This window comes from Lonchura striata, chromosome 4 (genome assembly GCF_046129695.1).
Source record: "Lonchura striata isolate bLonStr1 chromosome 4, bLonStr1.mat, whole genome shotgun sequence".
NCBI classification, from domain to species: domain Eukaryota; kingdom Metazoa; phylum Chordata; class Aves; order Passeriformes; family Estrildidae; genus Lonchura; species Lonchura striata.
In genome coordinates this window covers 71566514-71592001 of record NC_134606.1, presented here as the reverse complement: position 1 = coordinate 71592001, position 25488 = coordinate 71566514, and the positions used below count along the sequence as shown (strand labels likewise).

At 38.8% G+C, this 25488-nt stretch overlaps 1 protein-coding gene across 19 annotated transcripts in view; it reads right to left on the bottom strand.

Annotated features, from left to right (window-relative positions):
* CAMK2D (calcium/calmodulin dependent protein kinase II delta) overlaps positions 1 to 25488 on the bottom strand; it is a 119756-nt gene that overhangs the window by 12705 nt on the left and 81563 nt on the right. For 4 of the 19 annotated variants that reach the window (XM_077783053.1, XM_077783054.1, XM_021531507.3 and 1 more), the window contains exons 8-18: positions 25353 to 25455; positions 21702 to 21785; positions 20588 to 20682; positions 20164 to 20286; positions 19430 to 19513; positions 18684 to 18726; positions 14846 to 14883; positions 13276 to 13308; positions 9435 to 9494; positions 7794 to 7835; positions 5220 to 5268 (exon numbers count right to left, since the gene is read on the bottom strand). In XM_077783053.1, coding sequence (XP_077639179.1) covers positions 5220 to 5268; positions 7794 to 7835; positions 9435 to 9494; positions 13276 to 13308; positions 14846 to 14883; positions 18684 to 18726; positions 19430 to 19513; positions 20164 to 20286; positions 20588 to 20682; positions 21702 to 21785; positions 25353 to 25455 — 754 coding nt within the window. The remainder of the gene's footprint in view (positions 1 to 5219; positions 5269 to 7793; positions 7836 to 9434; positions 9495 to 13275; positions 13309 to 14845; positions 14884 to 18683; positions 18727 to 19429; positions 19514 to 20163; positions 20287 to 20587; positions 20683 to 21701; positions 21786 to 25352; positions 25456 to 25488) is intronic. The other 15 variants (XM_077783058.1, XM_077783057.1, XM_021531510.3 and 12 more) reach the window with 7 other exon arrangements.

Below are 25488 nucleotides of genomic sequence, written 5' to 3'. Positions count from 1 at the left end.
TTTAAAAAGTTTATGAAGATTGAGTGTACAGAACAGCAGCACTTCTCTCTTAGCCCACACTTAATCTTAAACTTTGATAGGGAGTAAAACATCTGAGTTGTCATCTCGCATGTACATCTTTTTCCTAGAGCCTGCCGATTCCAAAGGCTTGCTGTGATTCATCCAATTATGAAATGGATGGATGATCTGCAGAACTTTATCAGTGTTATTTGGTATCTCTCACCTATCTGAAAACTGGTAAGCCTGCTACTGCCTTAAAAAGATTTGAATTCTTCAGCCATGTAGGCAAATATCTGAAAAATTATCCCAGAGCTTTTCCACTCATGTACTGACCAAAGAGATCCAACAAAACTAATGTGTCTATTTCAATTAATGTTAAGCAACTTGTCACATGCCATACATAGTATATTTTTATTTATATAGTATATAGAATCAATTATGTCTAAAGATGTTCTCTCTTTATGTGATTGTACTAAAAAATTACACTAATATTTATACAGCATAGCAAATGTTGGCAAATGTTTATTTTTTTAATGAGAAATCACCTACAGTCTCAGATCAAAGCTGCATCATGGTCACTGCACTTACAAGACACTACACTATGGTTTCCCAACAACTGTATGGAACTGGCCGCTGTCTCCAGAAATGGTGTCTGAAGTCTTGATGAGTGGGACATTAATAAGCTTTGCTGCTGTGTATATTTTTACTTAAACTGTGCTCCTGTCTAATCACTCAACTAGTTCAGAGAAACAGGACGTGTGAGGCAGCCAGCATTCAGATCTGAAAATGCTGGGCATGTAAAGGATATTGTGTGGATATGCACCAAGGATGGAATAAAGCCTTATGGCACGTCAGTAACGTGCCAACCCTCCCTGTTACACAGCCCAGATCTCTCCTGTTAATGCCTCTCTTTTCCCTGGCTCTGAGCAGTTTGTGCTGGCAGTATTTGTATTTCTTATTTAATACATGCTACAGGACCCTCCTTCCCTGGAAGCAGAACCCTCATTCCCAGGAAGTCATTCCCTATTTCAACTCACAAGGTCTCACCCCCTCCAAGGAATTTTTGAAGAATTTCTGAGTTCATTTACAAACAAGAAATGCTCTACCCAGGTATTTTACATTCTACCAACACAGTGCCTTTCCCCTCTCATATTTTAACACTGGAGATTTCCTTTATGGCCAGCTGGTCACTGATCATCAGAGATCCCCTGAGCAGAGGAGGATATTTCCCAGTTGTCCTATCAACACTGCAAGTTAACATCTGTCACAGCAACTTCAAGGCTGATTTATCAATAGGGATGCTCAAGAAAGGAACTTGATATAATAAATGTAACAGGTAATTAATGCTGAGGCCCTATCCAGGATCCAAGCAAGAGGTGACGCAAATTTCTCTCCCTAAGTTGAAAACCACTGCAAAGATGACTGCTGCAAGATATAGCTTTCTGAAATAGACATATTTATATTTATTCGGCTGTTACAGCTGATGAAAATATTTTTACAATTAATAACAAGAAAAAAATACCTAAGAAATTTTACTTTTGTAATGGCTAAGCACAGGTCATTCCTAGATCAGGAAGATCACAGCAATTGACCTTTTGTGAGCTTCTGTCAGATGGTGGGGAGGGAAGAGGAGAGACAAAGGAGATCATCTGACAGATGAGTCTCTCAACTTACATAGTACAGAGGAAGGAGTGGAGTGGGAGAGCTCAGACTCAAGCGATTGACTCTCTGAGTTTGCATTTCTCATGGACTTGCCCGCTGAATTGATGGAAAGAAACACAACATATGAACAAACAAAGATGAAGAGGTAGAGTGTGATCAGACTCCTCAGCAGGCACTGGCAGCAGGAGCGGCCTCTGGGGCACGGCAAGGGTGGTGACCAGTGGGATGAAGAAGCAATGGAAGAGGAGGAGTGGTGGGTGGAACTCAACCTCTCCATGTCCTCCTCCTTTGTGAAAGCTGTGTGAGGGTCAAGTACATGTGAAGGAAGAAAAAAAGAAGGCCAAAAGAAAAATAATGATAATTTAATTAGAAGCAGCAAGAACTTAGAAAATCTTTGAGCACACAAACATTGTTAATGATGTACTTTCAGGGGCAATGTGGGTGCCAAAGAACAGTTGTAAAGGTCATAGGCGTGAGTGACTCTGTTCAGATGCCAGCGCAGATTTACCCCTGTATCCGGTACTCGGATACAAAGGGCTTTGAAAGAGCTTTGGAAAAGCTCTTAGAAATTCAAATGATTTTTGAGGAATGTATACTCCAAAAGAAATAGTTTAAACTGCTTTCCTTCTACTGTTACATAAAATTAGGCCAACAGGTAGAAAATTAATTACAAATACATTAAATATTTCAAAGCAATGTACCTTCCAGATGTATTAAGCAGCACAGGCAAATCACAATTTGTCAAATCTGTAAGTGCCTTACAGCTCAGCAATTCCCTACTGCCAAGCATCATTCTTACTGATGCTTTTGCTAATTTGTCTCTGGGGGCAAAAAGACACCATGAGAAACTTAACAACTCACCTTTCTGAAAATCTGCAGACAAAAATAACGGTGCTATTGCATAGCATTACTTGAAAAATCAAACCCATATCTCAGAGATGCTGCCCAGTAGTTCCAGTCTCATTACTACAGGAAGAAGAAATCCTACAAGCAATTCCAGAAGAAGGCATTGCCTATAGTCCAGTTCTCAGCATGTTCTTCCTGTCTGCTCCTATCATATTTAGGAGGGATCACTGTCATGTAGATAAGCCCATGATCGATGGTTAATGTCAGAAATTTATTTTAGCAACAGACCTGAACTACAGTTTCAACTCATTTCAGACTCAAATGAAATAATTAGCTTATTGCTTGAGTTATTAAAGCTTTTCTACTAAAAGAAATATGTTCCAGTCCTGAAAGAGGTAAGTGTATACATAAATAAGGCAATGTTACAGATACTAAGATTTCCAGTAAATAAAAAATGAAAGCAAGCCTGAATTTACTGTCTTCAAGTTAAATACCTGCCTTCAAAAGTGAAAACAAGGCGAGATCCTGACACAAGGGGAGAATGCTCCGTTCATCCCTGACAGACAGGAGGAGAATTTGATCCTGAGGATACATTAATGATAGGTGATGTAAGACACTTTTAATTGCTGCCTGTCTTAATGAATCCTAATGTTCATAACACTTGGCACAGACACGTGTGTGCACTGGCTCCCACAGCGCACAGAGACATGAGCGTGCTGGGGATGCTGTACCCCAAAACAGGCCAACAGAGGTGTGGGAGCAACACCTCTGCAAAGAGGCAAATCAACACCAAAGAACAAAGCCCCAGCCCCTGTGGGCTGCACAAAGGAAGGGGCCCTGGCCCTGTCTGTGCAGAGCCATTCCCTGGGAGGTGTGCATCACACTGCAATGCCATAAAACACCCACTAATACTACTGCTCAGCTACAGCCACAGCCCCCTGCTCCTTCCTGGGAAGGACAGAGCCTCTTCCCATGCTGCACTCCAGGCTGCAAAGAAAAGCAAAAAGCTCATAAACATCTAAGGTGCAAAACATTCCTTCTAGGTTTCAAACGTGGTGACAAATATCTTGAGTCATCTTGAGCCTACGTTTAAAGAAGGACCTGGAGAATTCTCTCTCTTTCCTCTGAAATCCATTTGTTCCTATCAGTATTTTATCTGCAGTGCTGTTGCTGACAAGAGAACAGCTTTTTCACTGTTCTACAAAATATACATCCAGGAATAAAGCTTGGTGTGTGGGAAAATAATCTTTCCTAAGTGCCTTGCCAGAGCAGGAAGCTTGAGCTTATAGCAGGTGTCAGGGTTGCAGGACTGCCTATTCCCTAAATCGTTCTACCAATTAGACCGTAGGGACACTGTTAGCTTTAATTTATAATAAAACAATATGAACAACAGCCTCAAGAGGAAAGATGGGAAGTGTGAGAGGAATACTAAAAAGTAAAAAACAAACAAGTTCATGAACAATTAATAAGCGGGAGATTATATTTGTCTTTTAAATAAACAGAAAATCAAATCCCTGTACACTGCAGGGAAAGACACAAACAGGATCTTGTTCCTCTGACCTGTGCTTACTGTAAGATCCCCTTTTCTGGTTTGGGAATACCATGTATTGTGGCCATCCAACTTGCCCTTAAGTATGATACTGCAGAACCATATAAAAGTATTAGGCAAATTATTTTCATTGTTCTTTTTTCATATAATTGTGTCTCCCTGAGGTAAGATGTGGTAAGCTTCAGACAGAATTTTCTAAAATCCCTACTGTAATAACACCACATTACATCATCACACAGAGGCCCTATAATTAAAATATTAATTTAATAAGATTAGTTGTTAAACTGCATCAAATAGTTTGAAAAAATAAATACAAAGCATTATGATTAAAGGTAAATTAAACTATCTTCCAATTAATCAGCTGCAGATCCCTCTAATTCTTCTTTCCTTTCACAGTAATTCAAACCACCACCACTTTGTTACATCCATTCTCCCTGTTTTATTTTACTGTCACCACTGGCCCACATTTCACCTGTACATATACCATAATTCTTGGAGGCCAAAAGCCAATCTATTTTGTGAATCAAAGACACACAAACTAACTAATCCCTTTTTCAAACCCTTTGCACTTTAAAACATAATGCTGTCAAAATAGGTATGTGTAACACCACAGCATAATGTTTAGAGAAGGGAAAAAGTGGAAAAAATATTATCTGTGAAGCTACAAAATCAGGTTTATAAAAAAGTTTTTATGTCACTTTTTTAAAGAATAAAAGAAGATTAAAATAAGTGTATTGACAGAACAAAATGAAACAAAAAAAATACACTGGCATCTGAACAGAATAAAAATAAAAATGGTGACATGAAAAAAAAAAAACAAAACCAAACCAAATGCACAAATGCATGTTAAACATAAATTAAGTAAAAGTTACAAAGCACTAACTTAGACATTTAAAATCTACTTCTATTATTACAGGAATTAATATCTTAGTCAAAAACCAGTAACTTTATATTAATCCCAAAGCACCATGGGAAATGGTGTCTTGGGAACGGAAAAGTTACAGTTAAGTCTGAAATACATCAAAAGTAATTGCTTCTAAAACAGGAAAAACACTATTCTCTCCTAAGATTCATTAGGGGTTTCTGTGTTTAATGGCCTACTGAAATATAACACAAAACTCATGTTACTGCTGCTCCAAACATTTCCAGTGTAAAATCATACCTTTCACATCCTCATCTTCGATGGTCGTGTTGGAACTTTCTGTTGATTCCTGTTGAGAAGTAAATATGAGTTGAATGTATAAAACAAGCCAAGCCTTATTTGCGTGCCTAGGAAAATGACAGGATTAGTTACAGGAATCATGCAAAGCCTTGAAGCAGGGTGGGATGTCATTCACAAACAAATGGTCACACACTGATTCCGACATTTCCACCTGAAATGGATGTCAAACATTGCCATTCTCCACAGGAGGGAACACAAATACAATTCCTGCAGTCTGATGCTTTTAATTCACAGGAATGTACAGGGAACTTTTTTTCCTTTAACATCCAGCTCTACAAAGTCCATTCTGAAATGTATGAATTACTTCAGCCAAGTAGGAGTGCTTGCCATTTTAAGCTTAGTGATTAAACCAACTGTGCAAAATAAGTCATTCCATTCCAATTCCACCTTCTAAATATGCAGGCTTCTACAATTTACAACCCATTTCCTGCTCGTGTGACTTCAGCAATGTATATTCAAATGAAGTCTCACAGTGATCTGAAGCATATTGAATCAGATGACCTCATTTTTATACTGGTTTTTGTGATTTTTTTTAAGGAGATGGAGAATTGATGAACGTACGGTAAGAACTTTGACAAACTAAGGCATCTTCATAGCAGTATTCTTCAACCAACCAGTCATGCAGAGGAATGACTCATTGATCAGACAGTTTATTCTTAAGCCATTGTACTTAAAAAGGCAAGGATATTGCATCTCAGTCTTTCCTTAATTACCAGAAACATGAAATATAATGGGCAAATGCAACAGGGCACTGTCAAATCTAACAGCTGCAGAGAGCTGAAAAGTTTTAAGCTAGATGTTTTTTTTATCTCTATACTTTCTTGAAATGTAAAACTAATTTTTTTTTTATTTGCAGCTCAATAAGAAGAAAGATTAACTGATCTTGTTTTATCTGAGAGAGAAGACAGAACTAGTATTGTATTTAATTCTTTAAAGGACTTTACCATTACATAATGAAAGGTAAATTTGCCAGTGCCCTTCATTTACTGTGTCCTCACAAGGCTGAGCCAAAGGAACGTTCAAGAGGGCTTATGCATTACCCAGACCTTCAAAACCCAAATAAGCATTGACAAGTCACGCTAGAGGAATTAAGTCACACACAAACAAAACTGAACGAGCCACCATGCTGTCCCTGCCCTGGCTGTGTTAGACATTCCACTCTACATGGACACATCATGCTCTAGCACTTCAAATATTAGATAAAGTACTTACAAGTGAACAAAAACCTCACACAAATATGAGTTGTAAACACCATGCAAAGCTCACGGGGCAGATGTAGCCTCTAACACTGAAGCATCCACTCCAGTTGCCATACTACAAGGATCAGTCTTTCAGATAAATTTAGGAGGAACTCTCCTCATTAAGGGGTTAATTTGCTCCTGTGACCTTTTGGGACATTGAGAATCTTAGTTGCTGAGATTATGTAATAAAATCAAGTAGATGTAGTCATGCCAATATTTTATCTGGGTTTTCTGGGTTTTAGTGGACTTCAGTGATAAAAATCAGCCTGCTGTTCAAACACAGGCTGCACATGGCCTATGGGTTTAAACTTGGGGAGCTGAAAGAGTATTAACAGGAAAACACAAGTTCTGTGTTGGACAGATGTAGGGGACAATAAAGGATTGGGACACAAAAGCACAACACACACCACCAGTACTTCCATGCTTGAGGAATGTCTGCATGCGTTATTTCGTCACTCAGATCCACTCCTTCTCTTATGAAATAACCACAGGAAGTTAAGACTAGGTAAGTGGGATGTGAATTAAGTCAGCACTGCAAACAGTGAAATTCTTGTTGAAGCATAAGTTCTCTTCAGGAAACCTAGGAACATGTGTTAATGTAAATGATGGTATTTCTTGGCCCTTTTCAAGTCCATGCATGAAAAAAACAAAACAAAACACGTTTTAGGAATCAGCTGCCAGACGCAAACATTACAATACATGAGAAAAAGAAAAGAGCATGAAGAAAACATGTAAAAATCAAAAGACCTCTTTGTCACTTGAAATGTGACATTTTTTTGGAAACTGCCCAGTGATGTTATGGAAGAAAACCAAAGTCCTGTGCAAAAGACACGTCACAACACAATGTATAAGCATGCTGAGAAACAGCAGATGGAATAAACGGAAATGACATCTTTGTTTGAGGTGACGACTGCATGTAAAACTCGCTGGATCACCTCACCACAATCTGAGAACAGCACTGTTAGGTTTCCCTTAGACTGCAGCATTTCTGGCTGAAATGAGAGAGAGCCCCTGCTCCCTGAGCTGGGCTGGACAGGGCACTGAGCTCTGCCCACTGCTACCAACTCCCCCAAGTGCTTCAGGAGCTCAGAAGCAGCAGGACGCACGCAGGAGATGGACATGGATGGAAACAGGCTTGAGAGACACCTGGTGTAACAAATGCAGGAATGAGATTTTCCTTCACAAATTCTTGAAACGGCCCTATTGTGCTGTGGAATAGTGGATGGAATGTGTGGTGTGGAAAAGCAAGATGGAGTTGATTCTTTCTGAATACCTTATTTCCATCAGGGTTGTGGATTACTGTAGTTTGGGGCTCCTGAGCGAGAACAAAATAAAGAGAGAAAGAGTTCCCATTGGTAAATACATTTTCATTGGTGTGAGGTGCAAGAAGAGCCAGCTCACAAATGCTGAACACTGACAAGAGTTAAAACAAATGTTAACTGTCACCAGGGGGTGAAACTGGATTTCTCTAACACAGATTTCCTCATCAGCAAGCCAGCAAAAAAGGCCATCTCACCTAATGCAGCAGCATGCAGAGACCTTATTCAGGAGCGGGGTGCGCAGGGCTTTGAAGCTCTGGGGACCTGCAGAGGCTCTTCTGGATGAGGGCAGGCCAAATGCTCCGTGGGCTTTCCTGTCTGAACCTGGACAGGCAGGGTGGCCACAAATCTTTAAGCTTTAATAACTTGTTCTTTTTAATAATGTTTACTCGTATTAGCATGAAGTGATCAAATCGAAATACGGAGGAATTGATAAGGATTAAGGATGACTACCCCTAGACACTACATTCGTTTGGAATGCATGGATTGCCCTCAACTCCTGCCTTGGCAGAGCTGTGTAAAACCAAGCAAGAGAGATCTTTGTATCATTTAAAAGTGTAATTTCCCCAGATCCTTGAACCTTAAAAAAAAAGGTTCAATAATCTTTGAAATGGCAGTTAGCCAGCATGTTTTCAGCATGGGTCATCGGGAATGGTTCCATGCAGGAACAGACTGCCAGAAACTCCTGTATGAAACCTGCTGACTCAGCCTTAGGAAGAACTTACTGCGTGCCTCAGTGCCAGATGCTCAAAAAATTCCAGAGGAAAAATGCTTCCAAATGTGTGTGAACTACCCCATTTTCAAAGTTTTATATGTGCATGGGAAACAACAAGTCACAGCACGAGGTACTTTGGCACTGGCATTTATATTGGTGAGCCCTGTGATACACAGGTGCCTTAGAAATAGGGCTTTTAATAGAAGTGAGACTGCAGTAAACATCCAGGAACATAATTTTGATTTTTAATATGTCCTTAGCAGAGCTTTTTAATGAATAATGTCTCCTGCTGATTTAAATGGAAGAGAAAGAAGCAAAATGTTTAGCTCTAGATGCCTCTTGATCCCAGAGTAGTCTTGCAAAGTCCTGCTGAGTTTCAGGAAATATGGAATGAAAATCTGAATAAGGTCTGTTTTATGGCAGCCTAGTAATAATCCTGTTAGCTCTCCTGGATGTCAATACTTTAACTAAGACAAAGCTGAGAAAATAATAGAGCTGGTTTTAAAAAATTTTGTGGGTGCAAAAGGTTAGCATTAGAAAGTGGAAACAGTCATCAGGCATAGAGCTAAGAGCAACACCAAGCGCATTCTACTCACTTGCTGGCACAGCATGCAAAAAATTCAGCTACGGTTACAAATGCTATGACTCTACCGCATCCAGCTTCCATTTAACATTTTCTGTCAATAAACACGCTCTAATGGATTTCCTCACAAAAAAAATTCAGCATAATTCAAACAAAAAGGTTTTCCAAAACCTGTTTTTAGAAAGCAAACAGAGTAAATGCATGAAAAAGCAAAAAAGAGGGGAAAAAAAAAAAAAGAACAAACAGAAGACAGTCAAAAACTTCCAGATAGCATGAGAAGGAAAATTCCAGGTATACCAGCGCCGGGGTAGGAATATTTTCCTTGGGGCTGGTTACCACGTTGGTTTTGTTGTTTATCTGTAGGTATGCAGAAAACAGAAACAGACAGGCCTTAGAATTCGTGGTAGGTACCGTATCTATATCTCTGCACACAACATCTATAGACAGGTATCGGTATCTATAGATAGATATAGATATGGAAATAAAGAATACAGAAAGATGAACTTAGGAACGCGCAGAAACACTGACACTAACTCTGGGAGCTGGCTGGCAGTGCCTCCCCACGCACTGCCAGAGCCCTGCACCATGGTCTAGCTAAGGGACAGATGAATTGAGACACTTAATAGAGATACCTTCAGTAGCAGCTAAGTACATCTAAGAAGAATAAAGAATTAATACGGGTTCCAACAAAGTCCTAAATAGCCACTGCCATTTTGTGATATGCAATGGTGTTCGGTCATTGCACCCAACAGTTCTTTATTTCTAATGAATTATGCCTACCATTAATAACATTTGAGTATTTGTAGTGCTTCAAAAATCTGTAATTTGTTCTACTGGCTTCTAATTCCACTTCAAAATAATTTTGATGGTCACTAGAAAGAGACTTGTGCCCCTTGAGCTGTTTTGGTGCTATTTTTAGCAGAAAATCACTGGCAGCTTCTCAGTGCTGGTATTGTGACTCAGAAGCGCGAGGTTTCCCACTATGGTACCTGTAGTCTTACTCCAGACATCAGCACCTCTCTGTTTAACTTTACATATAGGTCCTCATGATACTCCTTAAGCTTAGCACAGTGCTATACTTCCTGGCTTTTATCTGAACAAAATATTAATTCAAACTGCTCAGCAGAAGTTTCAAGGTATCTGAGCCTTTAAATTTTTTAGGATTTACCTTTCATTAATACCATGGGGTATGGGAAGAACAGAAATTCTAAAAATAATGTAGCGAGCCCCTTTTTACATGCACTAAGAAGCAAGATTCAAATATTGTAAAACTGGTTGGAAAGATGTATTTTTTCCTCTCTAACAATTATGAGGAAAAAATATTATGGACATTTTGGTCATGTCTAATTTTAGTAAGGGTGGTACAAAGCATCATGCAGACTTAGGTATATAGATGCAGATAATCTGAAAAGACTTTGATCCAAAAAACCAAGTTCTACTGAACCTTCTAGTCATAGCACTTAGTAATAACTGTCCAAAGCAAAACCAGAAATGCCTGGAATTGTTTTGTTAATGGATTTTTGTAAAAATGTAATTAACTTTATGGAATAGAAAGAATTAAATTCACAGACTCCATGTCCTCAGCACTTTATGATGATTATTTTACTTTGGGCCAGGTGTGGCAGCTGACTTGTAGATTTCAGGAACTGAGCCTGCAGCTGAAGTGAATCTTACTTAGGATATGTTTAAATTATGGGAACATCCACAGGATTTGCAGTAATGAATTACAGACTGCAATTTTTATAATTTTTAATCAGCATTTAACTGGCTTTGAAGAATATAGTAGTTTTGTTAATTAATCAGGGAACATTATGCCGACATTTATATTATTTAATAATACTGGTGATAGATATAATTTTACCATTAGAATAAAAATAATTTTCTTTGATTTAAAAGCAAAGTTGCCAATGCTCTACAGCAGAAGGATGAAGAGCATTTATTTTTTTAAACAATGGTCGTTCTACAGAAATTATTAAGAGAACATATGAGTCATTATTGAGTTGCAAGTGATTACACTCTGACTAGGCTTACTTATTGTCAAATAAATTTCATTTCTCAAGACACAATTACAGGTGTAAGCTGTAGGATTGTCTGAAGTCAGGACAGGGAGAGAACAAACACCTTTGTGCGTAAAGTCTTTCAGGGGGAGATCTAAGTATTGGAAAGTATTTTACCTACTTTGATATTTATGGGATTCTGAGACGGACAGAACCCTGAACGCCTTACTCAGGAAAAAACTTTAAAGAAAATCCCATCCATTTCAGTAAATGAAAGTTCTACTGGAGATCTGTAGAAGAGTGGGAACACAAACGTGGCTGCTTGAAAGCAGACTAAACCTTCCAAGCAAGACAAAAATTGTATATCGAGTTGCATAACTACAGATTCATACTTTTGTGCCAGTGTAGTCATTGAGAGACTAGATTAAACAGACCCTAGCTAAGGAAAGAAATGAAGATTTCACCAGATTTCATACAGTCCTATTCAGTAGCAGCTCAAGTGGTACCCCAAATGAGTGCTCTTGGTTGATTACATAAGGAAAACAGGTTACTCAAAGCTCAATTCCAATTTTGCCTGAGTAAGGAGAGCAGGCTTTGGTCTACACTCCCTTGATGAAAGCCCTAGGAAAATAAACAATATTCATTACAGCTACTGCTGAAAACTGCAGGAAATCTATTCAAAACTTCTTCAGTGACATATTGAGAATCCAGCATACACCAGGAAGAGAGAGAACGTGATTCATTCTAACATTCATAACAAATATGTTATTTTTTCCATGTAAACAGAACTTGGTAAAACCCTTTGAAACTTTGTGAGAAAACAGCAATAAGCTGTACATGTTTTCTCTCTCCTAGAACAGAGCCATTAATCTATGGAACACATGGTGAATCTTGCATGTATTTTTAACAGCAAAGGGAAACCACTCCAAAAGGATTACAATACTGTCATGTGAAACAGTTACTTAAAGCTGATTTGTGATTAACCAGTGACCTTCTGTTTGCTGTGAAGGAGAAGGTTTTACTGCTGCATCACTTGCCGAAAGTCACTCTCTGAAGTGTGACAGTAGTGCCGACAGACACACAAGCACTCCAAACAGCTGGGCACAGCTCTAGCATCATTATTGGCCTTTTTTCCATAGAATATGAACGTATTTTAACAAATAAAGTCCGTATCTTGGGGCTTTACCTTTCACATGTTACTTCTGTAACAAAAAGTTAACACACACTTCAGGTTTGGGATCCTGGCAATAACTACAGTGCACCTGCCCAGTGCCCCTCCTTTGGATGCCGTGGCTCCTGTCACTGGAATTCTGCATTCACCCAAAGAACAGAGGATTTACCTATTTAACTCCATGACTGCTCGCACCTGACCAGCAGTTTTTGCTTTCCAAAGAGAGCTGGCTTCCCAGTGAAAGGTGTGCATAAGGGCCCTTTGCCTTCTCTCTGCTGGCAGAAGCAGCAGGCAGAGCCCATCCTCACAAACGCCTCAAAGGTCACATTCAAAACCACCATGAACAGCAATAGAGGAAGTTACTGTGTGGGGTCACGGAGGCCAAATGAACACCAGACTGGAGAGCAGGTTGAGGAGGAAGGCAAGTTATTAAGACTGTCATCTGGGACATCTCGGGACACAGCCCTCAGCTGCAGAGCAAGCTAGCTGGGAAACTAGTGTGGGAAGGCTGGGAAATTGGCTTTTTTACTCCTGGGCATTTAGCATGGCATCTTGGGCTACAGTGACTCAATTAATGCAGTACTGTATCACTTTGCAACTTGTATTTTGTTACATTTTATGATATTAATAATATTAGCTTTTAAAATAAGGAGATTTTAAAAACAAAGAAGGCTGTTACAAGATTACTGTTTTGTTACTATTCTTATTTACAGCTGCATTGGCTGATGTTACATCTACTTTTTTTGCTTTTTATGTCCCCAGGTTAAAAAAAAGTAAAGACTTGCTTGAAAGAAAGGCTGAATGATTCACTGTGGATGGTATATAGCAACTGCAGGCTTAAAATTCACAAGGTTGTACTTTAAAGTCTTGCAGTTCTCACAGTAAGTTAACAAAGCTAAATGCAACTGCTTGATTTCTAAGTGTGAACGTTTCACAGGAGGAAAAAAAATCTGTCGATAAAGATCCTCACCATCATCTGAACACTCGAACTGGACTTCCTTTTCTGAATTGACCAGTCAGAGAGAAAGGAAAAGAAGAAAACGTGACTGGTTGGATTTGCAGTATCAATGCATGGAGTACAGTATATTTCTCTTTTGGCTTTTTTTTTTCTTTAAATAAGAAAAAGACAGCTACAGCTGTTGGAAGGGGTGGAAAAATGCTACAGAGCATCTCAATAACAGCATCTCAATAACAGCAACGACAAAAGACTTCCCCAGATGTACATTTACTCCCTTTGCTCCACATGACCATGCAGGCTAACAGCGACACACAACACATGCTGAAAACCAAAGAACTGAATCCCAACAGGTGAAAATTCGGCAAAATTTTGGCAACAATTGTTTCCCATATTATAACTGAGATAGAACAAATAGCATTGTAGACCTGTAGGAGGAATGATATTTAAAAAGGAAAACTGGTCAGAGACAGTGCATAAATTTTCTTTATTCCACAATGAAACATGGTCAGAGTTTTCCAGCAGTGATAGAACTGTTCCAAATGTGTGCTTCTCCATGTGACTGGGATCTCCACTGCTTGGCAGTGAGAAGCAATGCAATGGTACTGTACTCATTTCTCTGCAAGTCAGGCTCGGGATTTTTTGATTGGCAAAGTGTGCATATGTCAGACAGCGGGCACAAATATACTGTGAATCTGGTATTTAAGCAAGTATTTATAATGTTTTGTTAAAGTAAGACAGTAAGTTTAAATAGAAGATTAAAATTCAGGTCAAAGACACCCTTCTGAATAAACACACAGAGCACAGAAGAATATCTTTTGAGTCTTATAATGAAAGCTTGAAGCAATATACTAGTCTTTGAGTCCTCTCAGAAAAAATACCAAAATACATTTTCTGCTGAGTGGTTTTGGGTTTTATTTTTCTTTTTTTTTTTCCCAAAGTATTTTTTCAGAATATTCATTTGTGAAGCATCTCTCCTCCTTCAGGATCTGGTGACGTGAGACCAGGAGCTCTAAACCATGTACGAAAGCTGCCAAAATGTTCCCTTCTTAACAAGGTCTCTTAGTCAGGATGAGCTTATCTGAGACAGTAAACCCCTCAAGTTCTGCCAAATATAGCAAGTACATCTGGCAGAACACACCTCATGTGGAGCCAAGCCTACCCGTACACTTTTAGTCTTCCATGAAATCTAGTGGAAAGTCAAGGGGAAACAAAGAGGCAACAGAGCTGCACATAAACACTAATGCCTAAAAAGCCCACCACCAAACCATTAGTTACAAGTTAACTGATAACATTGAATCATTAATTACATTATCATTCTTTATTTAAAAAGCAAGAAAAAGCATTTTCTCCAGTAGTTTTCTATCTTCTGCTTACTAAATGCTGGCTTTTCAAGTATTTGTTTTAATTCATTTCAAAGCCTCTTCTACTAACTTTAACCACTCCAAATAGCTAGTGAGAAGCACTTACTAACAGAATCTATGAAGGAAAGAAATAGCAATAATCAATTCTAAAACCTGGCAGAAGTTAGACAGGTGGAGACTAAGAATATATCTTTGAAATGGAAAGCAGGTGTTTCACCTACCTTAACTCCATCCGGCTTTTTCAGTAAACTCTTGGCTGCTGTAAAATGAGACAAATAATTTCAGTGTCAGGTGGTTCCCCTGCAGTCACCCAGCTGTGCAGCAAACCCCCAGTGCCTCCCAGCTCCAGGTATGTTCAGTTTTTATTTCCTCCTTTTGTTTCTCTGAGCATGGGGCATGAAATCCTTAGGAAACCATCAGTCTTTAGGACTTTCAAACATCTCTTTTTCTATTGCCCAAAACTGTAGGTTGACTGCAGTTCTACAAGGAGGGAGCTCCTTGGGTGGCAGAGAGGAAAAGGAAGCAGGGTGAGTGTAAAAGCAGCAGCTTTGGCTATATCCATTTCCTCAACTGCAATATATTTCTACTGGATGATAGGGATAGTTTGGTATGACTGTGAAAAGGTATTGTTTTGATGGCAGGGACTTGAAGCAGGTGTCTGCAGAGCCCACTGGTATCTCAGATGATATCTCAATGTACATAATGCCCCTCTGGGGACTTCCCACCACGACAGCATCAGCCTCCTTGAGTGAAAGGGCAGCACAGTTGCAAGGAAGAAAGGAAGGACAATTTGCTAGCGAAGGGTTGTTTTGGAGGGTTGCTGCCTGTGAGGCAATAGTAACAAATTCTAGGCTTTGCTTCAGCTCCTAACAAAGAAAACATGCTATTTTCTGAATTGTGTTGCACACTGATAAAATTTTTGTGAAATTTCGTTTTTCATAACATTATTATTATTGCCAGATCTTAAATTCCACCACTTAAAACTGGCATCAAATAATTCCAATTTACTAAATTTGGAAGGCTAACGTGCAAACAAGCACAGCACAGCTCTGAACCTGAAAACATTCACAGCAGAAGTATATGCTGGCTGACCTACCAAATCCATATAAACTATTCACTAAAGCGTAAATGCTCCATGAATCACTGCCAAAGACTTGAAGAATAATAAATTACACAACAAGCCTGCCGTTATTGGGGTTTTATTGTTGGTTATGACCCAATCTTCCCATCAGAAAATGTTCCACAGCTCAGGTTGTAAGAAATTGCTGTTCTATATACAGGGGAGACAGTCCCAACATGGAGCTCCCATCATTAGTGGCATCCTTATCTTAAAAATAACCTCAAAATGTCAAATCAATTGAACCTCGCACACCCAAGGCTGTTCAGACTGGCTGAGGATACGGGAGTTACTGAGTATGTGTTTTACCCTTAAAGATAATTCTTGTAATTGTGGTTTATTTTTGAGCTACCTCTGCATAAAGTGCTCATTTTACAGCACCAAAAATGTAGGCTCACTTCAGCAACTGTACAGAAATGACTAATGTCCATGATTGTGTTGTTTACATGAAATAAACCCGGGAAAGTGAAGTCAGGTTGATGTTTCTAACTTCACTAATATATCAGCCCTCAAAATGCAGTTTAATAACTATGGACGTCAGCCAACACTACCATTAGACCTCCCACATGGCCACATCTTACAGTTAAAGTGAACCAAAATAAGTTTGCCTGTATTGTGCAGCAGTACCACTGGATGCTTTTATTTAAAGAAACATGTACATAAATATTGAAACCAAATTGTTCTCCACATACTTTGGAGATTGGACACTCCCTGTGGCAACGTATGCTTTCAGGACCTGAGGCAAGAGGGCCTTAGATTTTACATTACCACAAATATTGTGGGCACTCCATTACCTTCAGGAATTTATTTAGGGAAAGCAAAGGGAAGGAGATATTTCTGAAACCTAAGGACAAAAAAACCCAGAAGTTAATAGCCTTCAAAGCCTGCTTTATACCCTTAGCCCTAATAAAAATATGGGAAAACATAAATTAATTCTTATAGACCTCTGTAGGTCCTTTTGCTAAATTTGTACATGAAACTTCTGAGTTCTTTTGCTGCTTGACAAAGACTACATGTTCTATGTAAACAATTAAATGAGAGGCAGTAAAATGAGGGCACCACAAGCAATAACACCGAGTATTTATTGCGTGTCCGGCACTGCCGGCGCGTCCTTCCCAACGTGCCCAGCGTGGATTACTGTGCACTATGGCATGTTGCAGGATGTATCCTGCCACTCTGCTGGGTTTGGTCTGCAATGGATTTTTAACAGTATTTGGATTCATCTTTCTTTAATCACAGACACTGCATACAAATCAAATATTTAAAGAATTTGCAGGAGCAAAGCAATCAGCATATCCTAAATTAAGCCCACAATGAGAGATTTCTTGCAACTACAAGCAAGAGCTAAAAATAAAACCTAAGGCAGCGCTACTAGGCCAGAAAGCAGACTGGAAACAAATGGTTTGTGACAGGATGGAGAAATTAAAGTGATTGAGGACAAACAGCAGTCTGGATTGAGAAGAGAAAAAAGATGTTCCTTTCACGTGCTGAGGGTCTTACCTCACAAGAAATACACATTCCACATAAAAGGAAGAAAAAAAAGGAAAGTAAAACACTTTTATAACCACATCATTATGGACAAATGACCTTCATAAGCATGCTTTGCAATGAAATACAATGAATAAAGAAACTGAAAAAATAAAACGTCATCAAGAAAAAAGCCGGGTGGCTATGGTGTAAAACAAAAGATGTCATGTGAAAAAACAAAAAAAAAAGCCAAAAACCCTGTTTGCTTTTCATGGTGAAATACTGTCTAAAAACTACTTCAGCTTTTTTGGTTCGTGGAAGCTGAATTTGATTCTTACACAAATAGACAGTGACAGTTATGAAAAGGGATAAGGAATGATTTGTTTGTTTGATATTTAACAGTAATTCATTTTTACAAGAAGAGCAACCTACAGCCTTCCCACCTTTTAAATGAATTGGCAGAAAACAGAATTCATTAAGCATTAACTCAAGGTAATTTAGATAAATGTGGTCCTCTGTGTTTAGGTGTTTATTAAAGAAGGGAACTTAACTAAGAAAGAAATTGTATTTTAAGTACTATGCAAATTGAACAAGTTGTTCTTGCATTCGTGATTATGTAATTTTTTTGGATGAGTCAGTGCTTATTATTATTCAAAACATGCCCAGAGCACTATCATGTTTTTGTCTGTACAGTAATTTATGTTACACTCCAATAGTTACATCACAGAGTGGGAGGATATGTAAAATTACTGGTTTTTAAATCTGGTGTTCTATTTTACCATTCACTGGAAATCTCAAATAGCAAAATGAAAAATTCAACACAGCATCAATATTCTGGCAATTCTACTACTTTGGACAATTCTAACTCTGCCAAGAGCAATTTTAGCTTTTGCTATTAGAGCTTGTTTAGTGTAAGACCTAAATCTCCAGAGTCATCAGGACAAAACTGTTTCATGAAGAGAAAACAACTGTTCTTACATCCAGTTAGGCACTGCTGGGCATTAGGAAGAAAACAGGGACTCATGTTACTACATTCCTTACTCCTTAGCAAAGCAATAAAGAAATGAATGTACTGATGATATTTTTAATACAGGATGCAACAGAATAATGGAATGACTTTTCACATATATAAAAATATTTAAGTTCTAAATGTTGTTTGGTGATACTTGTGCATATGGAGATATATGCATAACTTTCAATTTGCCTGCACTAAAGTAGGCATGAAAGAGCTGCCTGTCTTTGACAGGTAACAATCAAAAAGCAGAGAAGGAGCTCAAATTCTACAGAAAAATCGGACTGTCACTTGCAAGAGAATTTCTCTGGCCCAAAGAGATTAAATTCTTGTTTGCTTCATCACAGTAAACAACATGATATATATCATACTTAGATGCTCCTGAATGAGTCTTAATTAGACCTGAGCCTTCACAGACATTAAAATATAAAGACTGCATTAATCTGGCGTTCAATGAACATACCTGAGAAATTTCTGGTAGCCAGCATTGTTGTCAAAATGGCCCCCTGTGTACACACACATTTTCCCAAATTAGCATCATAGTTGTGTAAAACTCCAAATGCCAACACAACACAACAAAACGGAAAATACATGAGCAAATGGCACCAATTACTGAATTAACTCTGAGAGAATGGATTATCTTTGCACTACCTCTCATATGCCATGTCATGACTGCATAAATTGTAATTTAATCTTAATTACACACCTATCAGCAATCCTGCTATCTCAAATATTTTCCAACTGTCAGTATTTAATGCACAAACCAGGAGTATTCAGAGGCACAGCAATTATTCAAAATTCATAGATGAATATGAAAGAGACTTGACTATTGTCCTTAGATTATTTTTCTCAGGGAGGAATATGAGCTTATTTGTAATGTACACATTAGACAAGTTCACATCTGCAAAGCTATCATGTCTAGCCAGGAAAAAACAAAGCATAATTCAGAAAAATAACCTTAAGGATTGTCCCTCAAGAGCCTACTCTTAGTGTGTCTAAATACAGAGGATTACTATAGTTTTGAATTAAAGAAGAAAAGCCAGGTTCCATTTACTTTGATTAAAAGTTTTAAGATCTTCAAGCAAAAGCTGATCTTCTTTTAGGGTAATTTAAGAACAATAGGTCATTTAAGAACAATATTTATAAAAAACTCTGCACAGAGATAATTTGTTTTGCACACCAAACACAAGCACAAGTTTTCTTTCTTACCTTTAGTTTTCTTCTTGCATTGAATTTCTTCAAGCAATCTACAGTCTCTTGTCTGTGCATCATAGAGGCAACAGTAGAACGTTGCTGAGAGAAGAAGAAAACAATTATTTTAAGGCACCCAGCCAGCTGTTTTAGCAATTTGTTTACTCTACAACACACATGTTACAACCCATAGCCCCAAACTAGGGCCTTCAATTTCTACTTTGCCTGACTACCCCATTGTGCTCCTTTCCATGTGTAAAGTCAACTTGAAAAGTCATTGTGTGGCATATACTGAGAGCAGGAGAAAAGTCCTGAATCCAGGAACAGCCAGGCAGCCTCTGCTACCTACAAATTGACTTTTCAGAAGTCCCTTAGTTCCCTGCCTGCACGTTTCATGCTTATCTGAAAGATTTCAGGGAAATGAAGATGCAAAGCATTATCTAATTCAAAAGTTACTTTCCTGCACTTTCTTCTCACTGAGGATTTAAAATAACACTCTAATTTTCACAGAGAACAGTCTACATAACACAGTCAAGGCAAAGGAGATGAATTTGCAAAAATCTTACCCCAAGCTGAGATCTCTATATAGACCACTATTGATCATATCTGTGTAATTATAATTTTACAATTTATAGTTACACAGCTGAATGAACAAGAACAGAAGTTATCCTCTAATCACATTCACTACATGCTGAAGCAAACCATAAACTGATTTGTCAAGTGATCATGTTGAACCTGTGGACATTACTTACACAGATCCATGGATGCTTTAGTGCTTCTGATGCTGTGATACGTTTTGCTGGGTTGATGGTGAGCATTTTATTGATAAGGTCTTTTGCTTCAGGAGTCACCGTGTCCCATTCTGGTGAGGGGAACTTCAGAAAAAAATACACATATGTACATAGTCTTGTACAATCTTTACATAATTTCACCAAAGGATCCACTACTGGATTCAAATAAGAGCTTAAAAATTGTAAGGCTCTGCCTTTACCTCATCATTTACAAACTACCTACATCTGAGGACCAACAGCCTCTTGCCTGTTTAACATAATATGATCAGATGATGTTGCAGAATTCATATGCCACCATCTCACCAGTTCTTAAATTCTCCCTTTAGGAAACTCCTGTTTAGAAGCACAATTATAAATAACTGAAAAGACAGAGTATGGTACATACATCATAAGCACCAGCCTTGATCTGCTGGTAAAGCCTGTGCTGGTCTTCATCCCAGAAGGGAGGGTATCCCACCAGGAGGATGTACAGAATGACTCCTGCAGAAAATTCACACCAGTGTTAAGGGCTTGCAAGGAAGGAACTGCAGAAATGAATTTTGCACCTAACAACCACGTAAAATGAAAGGCTCATGTGTATCATCCCAGCCACTGGGATGGGAGGAATACTGCCCCTTCAGACAGGGGAAAACAGTAGAAGTGGGCATTTGACAACATCAGATCAGGAACACTGGAAATATTTATCTAGATGGAGAAATAATATTCCATGATTCTCGATGTTCTAGGAAAATGCATTTTTCACTTATGGTTTTTTATGGCTTATACTGGTGTCTGAAAGATTTTGTTATAATTATTCTCATGCAAAGCAAATTTGGGAAACGCAAGTTTTTCTGTATTTGGTCAATAGGAAATTGAAAAGACCACCTTCTAGTCTGACAGAGATGATTCCCTGTGAATCAAGTGCTTTCATAAATATAACAACATACTAAGTGTGGGTAGAAGTGAAATAAGGAAACCAGCCCCTGTTCTCAGCTGGGGAGCTGCCACTTGCCAGTGCCTCAGAACACAGTTTTGAGAACTGGGTGATAAAGAAACTACTCCATCCTCCAGTTCAGAAAACATTTAATTTTGTGGTTTATACCTGCAGACAGAATATATTGGTCAGATGAATTTTAGGCTCCTTGTGAATCAAAACTAAACGTCCAGCTCACAGTATGAACTGGTGTGTTTACTAACTAATGAGGCACCATACACCTGCAGCCATTCTTTGAATACTCTTTGAAAGTGCATTGTGTAGACATGGCCAAGAATGCCATGATAACAGAACTTTGTAAAAAAATTTAAAAAAAAGAAGCACATAAGGCAACAAAAAAAATCCAATGACCTCTACTAGAAATTAATACTGAATTTTATTATAATAATTACTGCATTTTATTATAATACTGAATTTTATTATGTTGTGCATCTTTTCTGATGCACAATATAATGCACCCTGGATATCATTTCTCCCCTTAAGACACTTTAGAGTGGACTGAATATGACTCAGAATAACTTCTTACCACATGCCCACATGTCCACAGGTTTTCCATAGGGATCTTTTCGTAACACTTCTGGAGAAAGGTACCCTGGAGTACCAGCAAAGCCTGTCAAAGGAAGGCAACTGTGGTCAAAACCTGTATGTGCTCTGCAAAAAGCATATGATTCTCATCTAGGCCCACAAGACCCAGGACAACATTTCCTGAGCCAAGGACATGAACTGCTGCATTTGCCCATTTGTTTTTTATGGCACATGACCTAGAGGTGATGCTGACATTATGGGGGACCAACTAACAAAGCAGAGGGGCAGCTACTGTATCCTATATGTAAGGAGCTATATTGTTGCACAAAATTAGAGCTACATCTAATACGGTCTTTCCACTGCAGAACTCATTTCTGCCAAGTCATTCCACTTCTGGAAACCTCTTTACCAAAGTTTACAGGAGGCATCTCTGAAGCAATCTGGCCTTTAAAATTTATATGTTCTTCATCCTTTATTCATTACCAACAGTGCTGCTTCTCTGAGCAGAAATGTAAAATGTAGGTATAAATATTACTTTTCTTAGGACACTGTAATGGATAAAAGCTTAATGATCACTAACAGTCTGCCCCATTTCAGCGTGGATGTCTGTTCTTTCAGGCATCTTGGCCTAAAATAAATGCCTGGGAATTCCTGAGAGGTGAGAATTTGGTGGCTTTCATGAAGGACCACAAGCCATTTGTGCAATACCACCCTGGATTCCACAAAACTCATGAGAGATGGTGGTAACATATAAAGTGCACAGCTACAGAAAAAAGAAGCCTTTGCCCCACAGTCGCCAATTACTTTGGAGTGGGAGGAGGAAATGAACACATTCTGTAAATTCTAATGAGAAAAGAGCTAAAATATGGTCATGAAAAATAAGCTTGTTTTTTGCAGGTTCCTGATATGGAAGCTATGAATTGTTAAGGAGCACTATCACACAGGAAACACATCTTCAACTCCTTAGAGGAGCTGAAAAATAGATGTTCTAAGTGGCTTTAAATAGACTGCTGTTTCATATCTCTTCTTGGGTGTAGTGCTCGTTTTAAAGGGGAAGCAAAGTTGTCTTGAGTTTAAAACTTAGCACAGCTCAATGAACATTACTATGCAAGATTTGAAAATAAACTCTAAAGCAAAAATAAGTATAGTACTTAGCTAACCTTAGCTCTCAATGAAGAAAAAAACCAGATATAAACTGAAATAATTGGTACAGTTTTAGTACACAGGACCACAGAAGGTTTGGATTGAAAGGTCCTTGAAAATCATCTTGTTCCAAACCCCTGCCATGGGCAGGGACACCTTCCACTAGATCAGGTTGCTCCGAACGCTGTCCCTGGTGTTGGACACTTCCAAGGATGGGAGAGCAACAGCTTTTCTGGGCAACTGATGCCAGGGCCTCACCAGCCTCACAGGGAACAATTTTATCCTATTATCTGAGCTAAATCTACTCTCTTTCAGTTTGAAGTAATTCCTACTTACCCTGTCACTACATGCTTTAATAAAATAAGTCTCTCCCCAGTATTTTGAGTGGTTTAAAGCAGCACACACAGAAGGGTACACAGCCCTGATTTCAGTTAGAAAAAAAAGAACACAAGGAAGTAGTTAACTGCCATTTATCAGGTTATTTTGTAACTGCTCAGAGGGACCCCCAAAACAAGCGTGTACTTTTCAGAAAAGTGTTGCTGCTTGTAGTAACTCCGTTAGGTAAAGCAATTTGCAAAGCTGAAAACTGTGACTGTGCAGTGCCTAGAAGAGACTGCAACACTTTATACTCCTAAACTTCTATGATTTCTCCAGGCATCCAGAGGACCAAGATAAAATCCATGCTTTGTTGACTCAACCTGCCTGACACCTTCCCAGTACATTAAGCATCTGCTAAGAGGGTGGCAGGTTTCTACTAAACCCTGTAAGGCTTTCTACAAATAGGCGAGGAATAAGTTTGTTTTGCAAACATGCAAAACAGGAAAGTATTCCGTTGTATTCAAACACAGAGTTCAAGTCAGTTTCCTGCTGAGGCACAGCCATGGTTCAAGCAGAAAACAGACCACCACACCAGAGGACTACACCAGAATAAAGGGGAAAAAAAAAAAAGAAAAAAAGAATAAAGAAAGGAAAGCATACTGATGCAGTGCTATAATTAGAATCGGAGCACGCCATGAGTCACTAAGTGCGGCAGAATCCAGTAGAAAGCAGAAAAATCTTATGAAAGAAAAGAGAGAAAAAGTTCAAAATGCTCAGTCCACTGGAGTTCATGTTCTGCCCTGCTAATGCAGTCCTGAAGCTGAAGGCAGGCACTTGGACCACTCTGGACACATTCTGCAGAGCAAGTTGCAAAAAAGGTACAGAACCCACTTATCTTATTGAGTGCCACAGCTTTTTTTAAAAGAAAGACCCCCTTTAGGCTACTTGCTTTTCATTACCTTGTTAACTCCTCCTTACATATATATTTTAAAGACATTCTGCTCCCTTCTCCTAAGTCCTCATGATGCTAAAGTCTAAACCAAGCATTTCACAAGAACCAAATGACAAAAAAACAAAGTACAAGATTTTCTAGGCCATTGCAACCTCCTCTGCATCACCTGCAGGTGCACTATGTACAGAAAATATTCCTGAAGTCAACTTGAATCTTCTGATTTTTTCTTGAGATGCTTTCTGTTTACCTGACACTTCCATTGTAACAATCCACTTGTGTTTTGCCTTGTTTCTATTCCACTCTTTTTGTACTGGTCTGTTCATTGATGTGCAAGAGCAATCTCTCCTGTCTTTTGTGGATTACTGAAATCCATTTATAAAAAGACTGGATTTAAAACAACAGGCTGGCTCATAAAGCTGCCAACATATGTCCAGTGGCATTGCCTGTGCATCTACATGTACTTATAGCCATGAACACTCAACCTCCCAACTCACTGCCCAGAAACACCTTTCTGCTTCTGTTCCAAGCCTACAACCACTTTGTTCCATTTCCAACTGCACTTTCTAGCTACTCTAAAGGAGAATAGGCAGCTGCTATAAATATTTTATTCTGTATGTTTTTCCACCTGGGATTTATAATACAGTTTTCCCCATGCTTCACATCTGTTCAAAGAGGGTGGTACGTGAGACACGTGTATCATAACTGTACATGCACTATTGTTTAAAATTACCAGTATTAAATATTTTCCACCATTCTCCTTCGGGCATCTATTAACCGTAATGAGCAATCTGTAATTAGTGTCTGGCTAAGGTGCTCAATCCCTCCTATTTTCCCATTCATTGAAGTCACATTCTAAAATGCTTCAGAATCAATTTTTCAGGTGTTTCCAGCTGACTGAGACAGACAAAATGTTCTGATGACTGGGCATGTACACTCAGCAGTATTTCCCTACTGTCTCATTCTTCAGGCACCTGAGGGGAACCACCGGTCTCCCTCCCAGGTTCTGCACCTGTATTTTCTGCCTCTAGTTACTCAGGAGAGTGGGAGAAAAGGGGTTGTGTGCACCTCAGTCAAATTTACAGATGGAAGGTGGCACAAGCTAGGAATCAGGAAACTCAGGTTTTCCAGGGTCAAAGAGTCACATAGCTGCACATTTCACTCTGGGTTGAGAGTGGGGCAGTTGGGGAGGCTTAACCACTACGCTGAATAAATGGTGAGGAAAAAATGGTATTTACTTACCAAACCAAGCTTGTTGTTCTCCCTGGACTTCTATAGCCAATCCAAAGTCTGCCAGTTTGACTGCTGCTCCCTTGGATTTGCTAGCTAGAAGTAAGTTCTCAGGCTTTATTCAGAGAGAGAAAACAATTGAGATGAA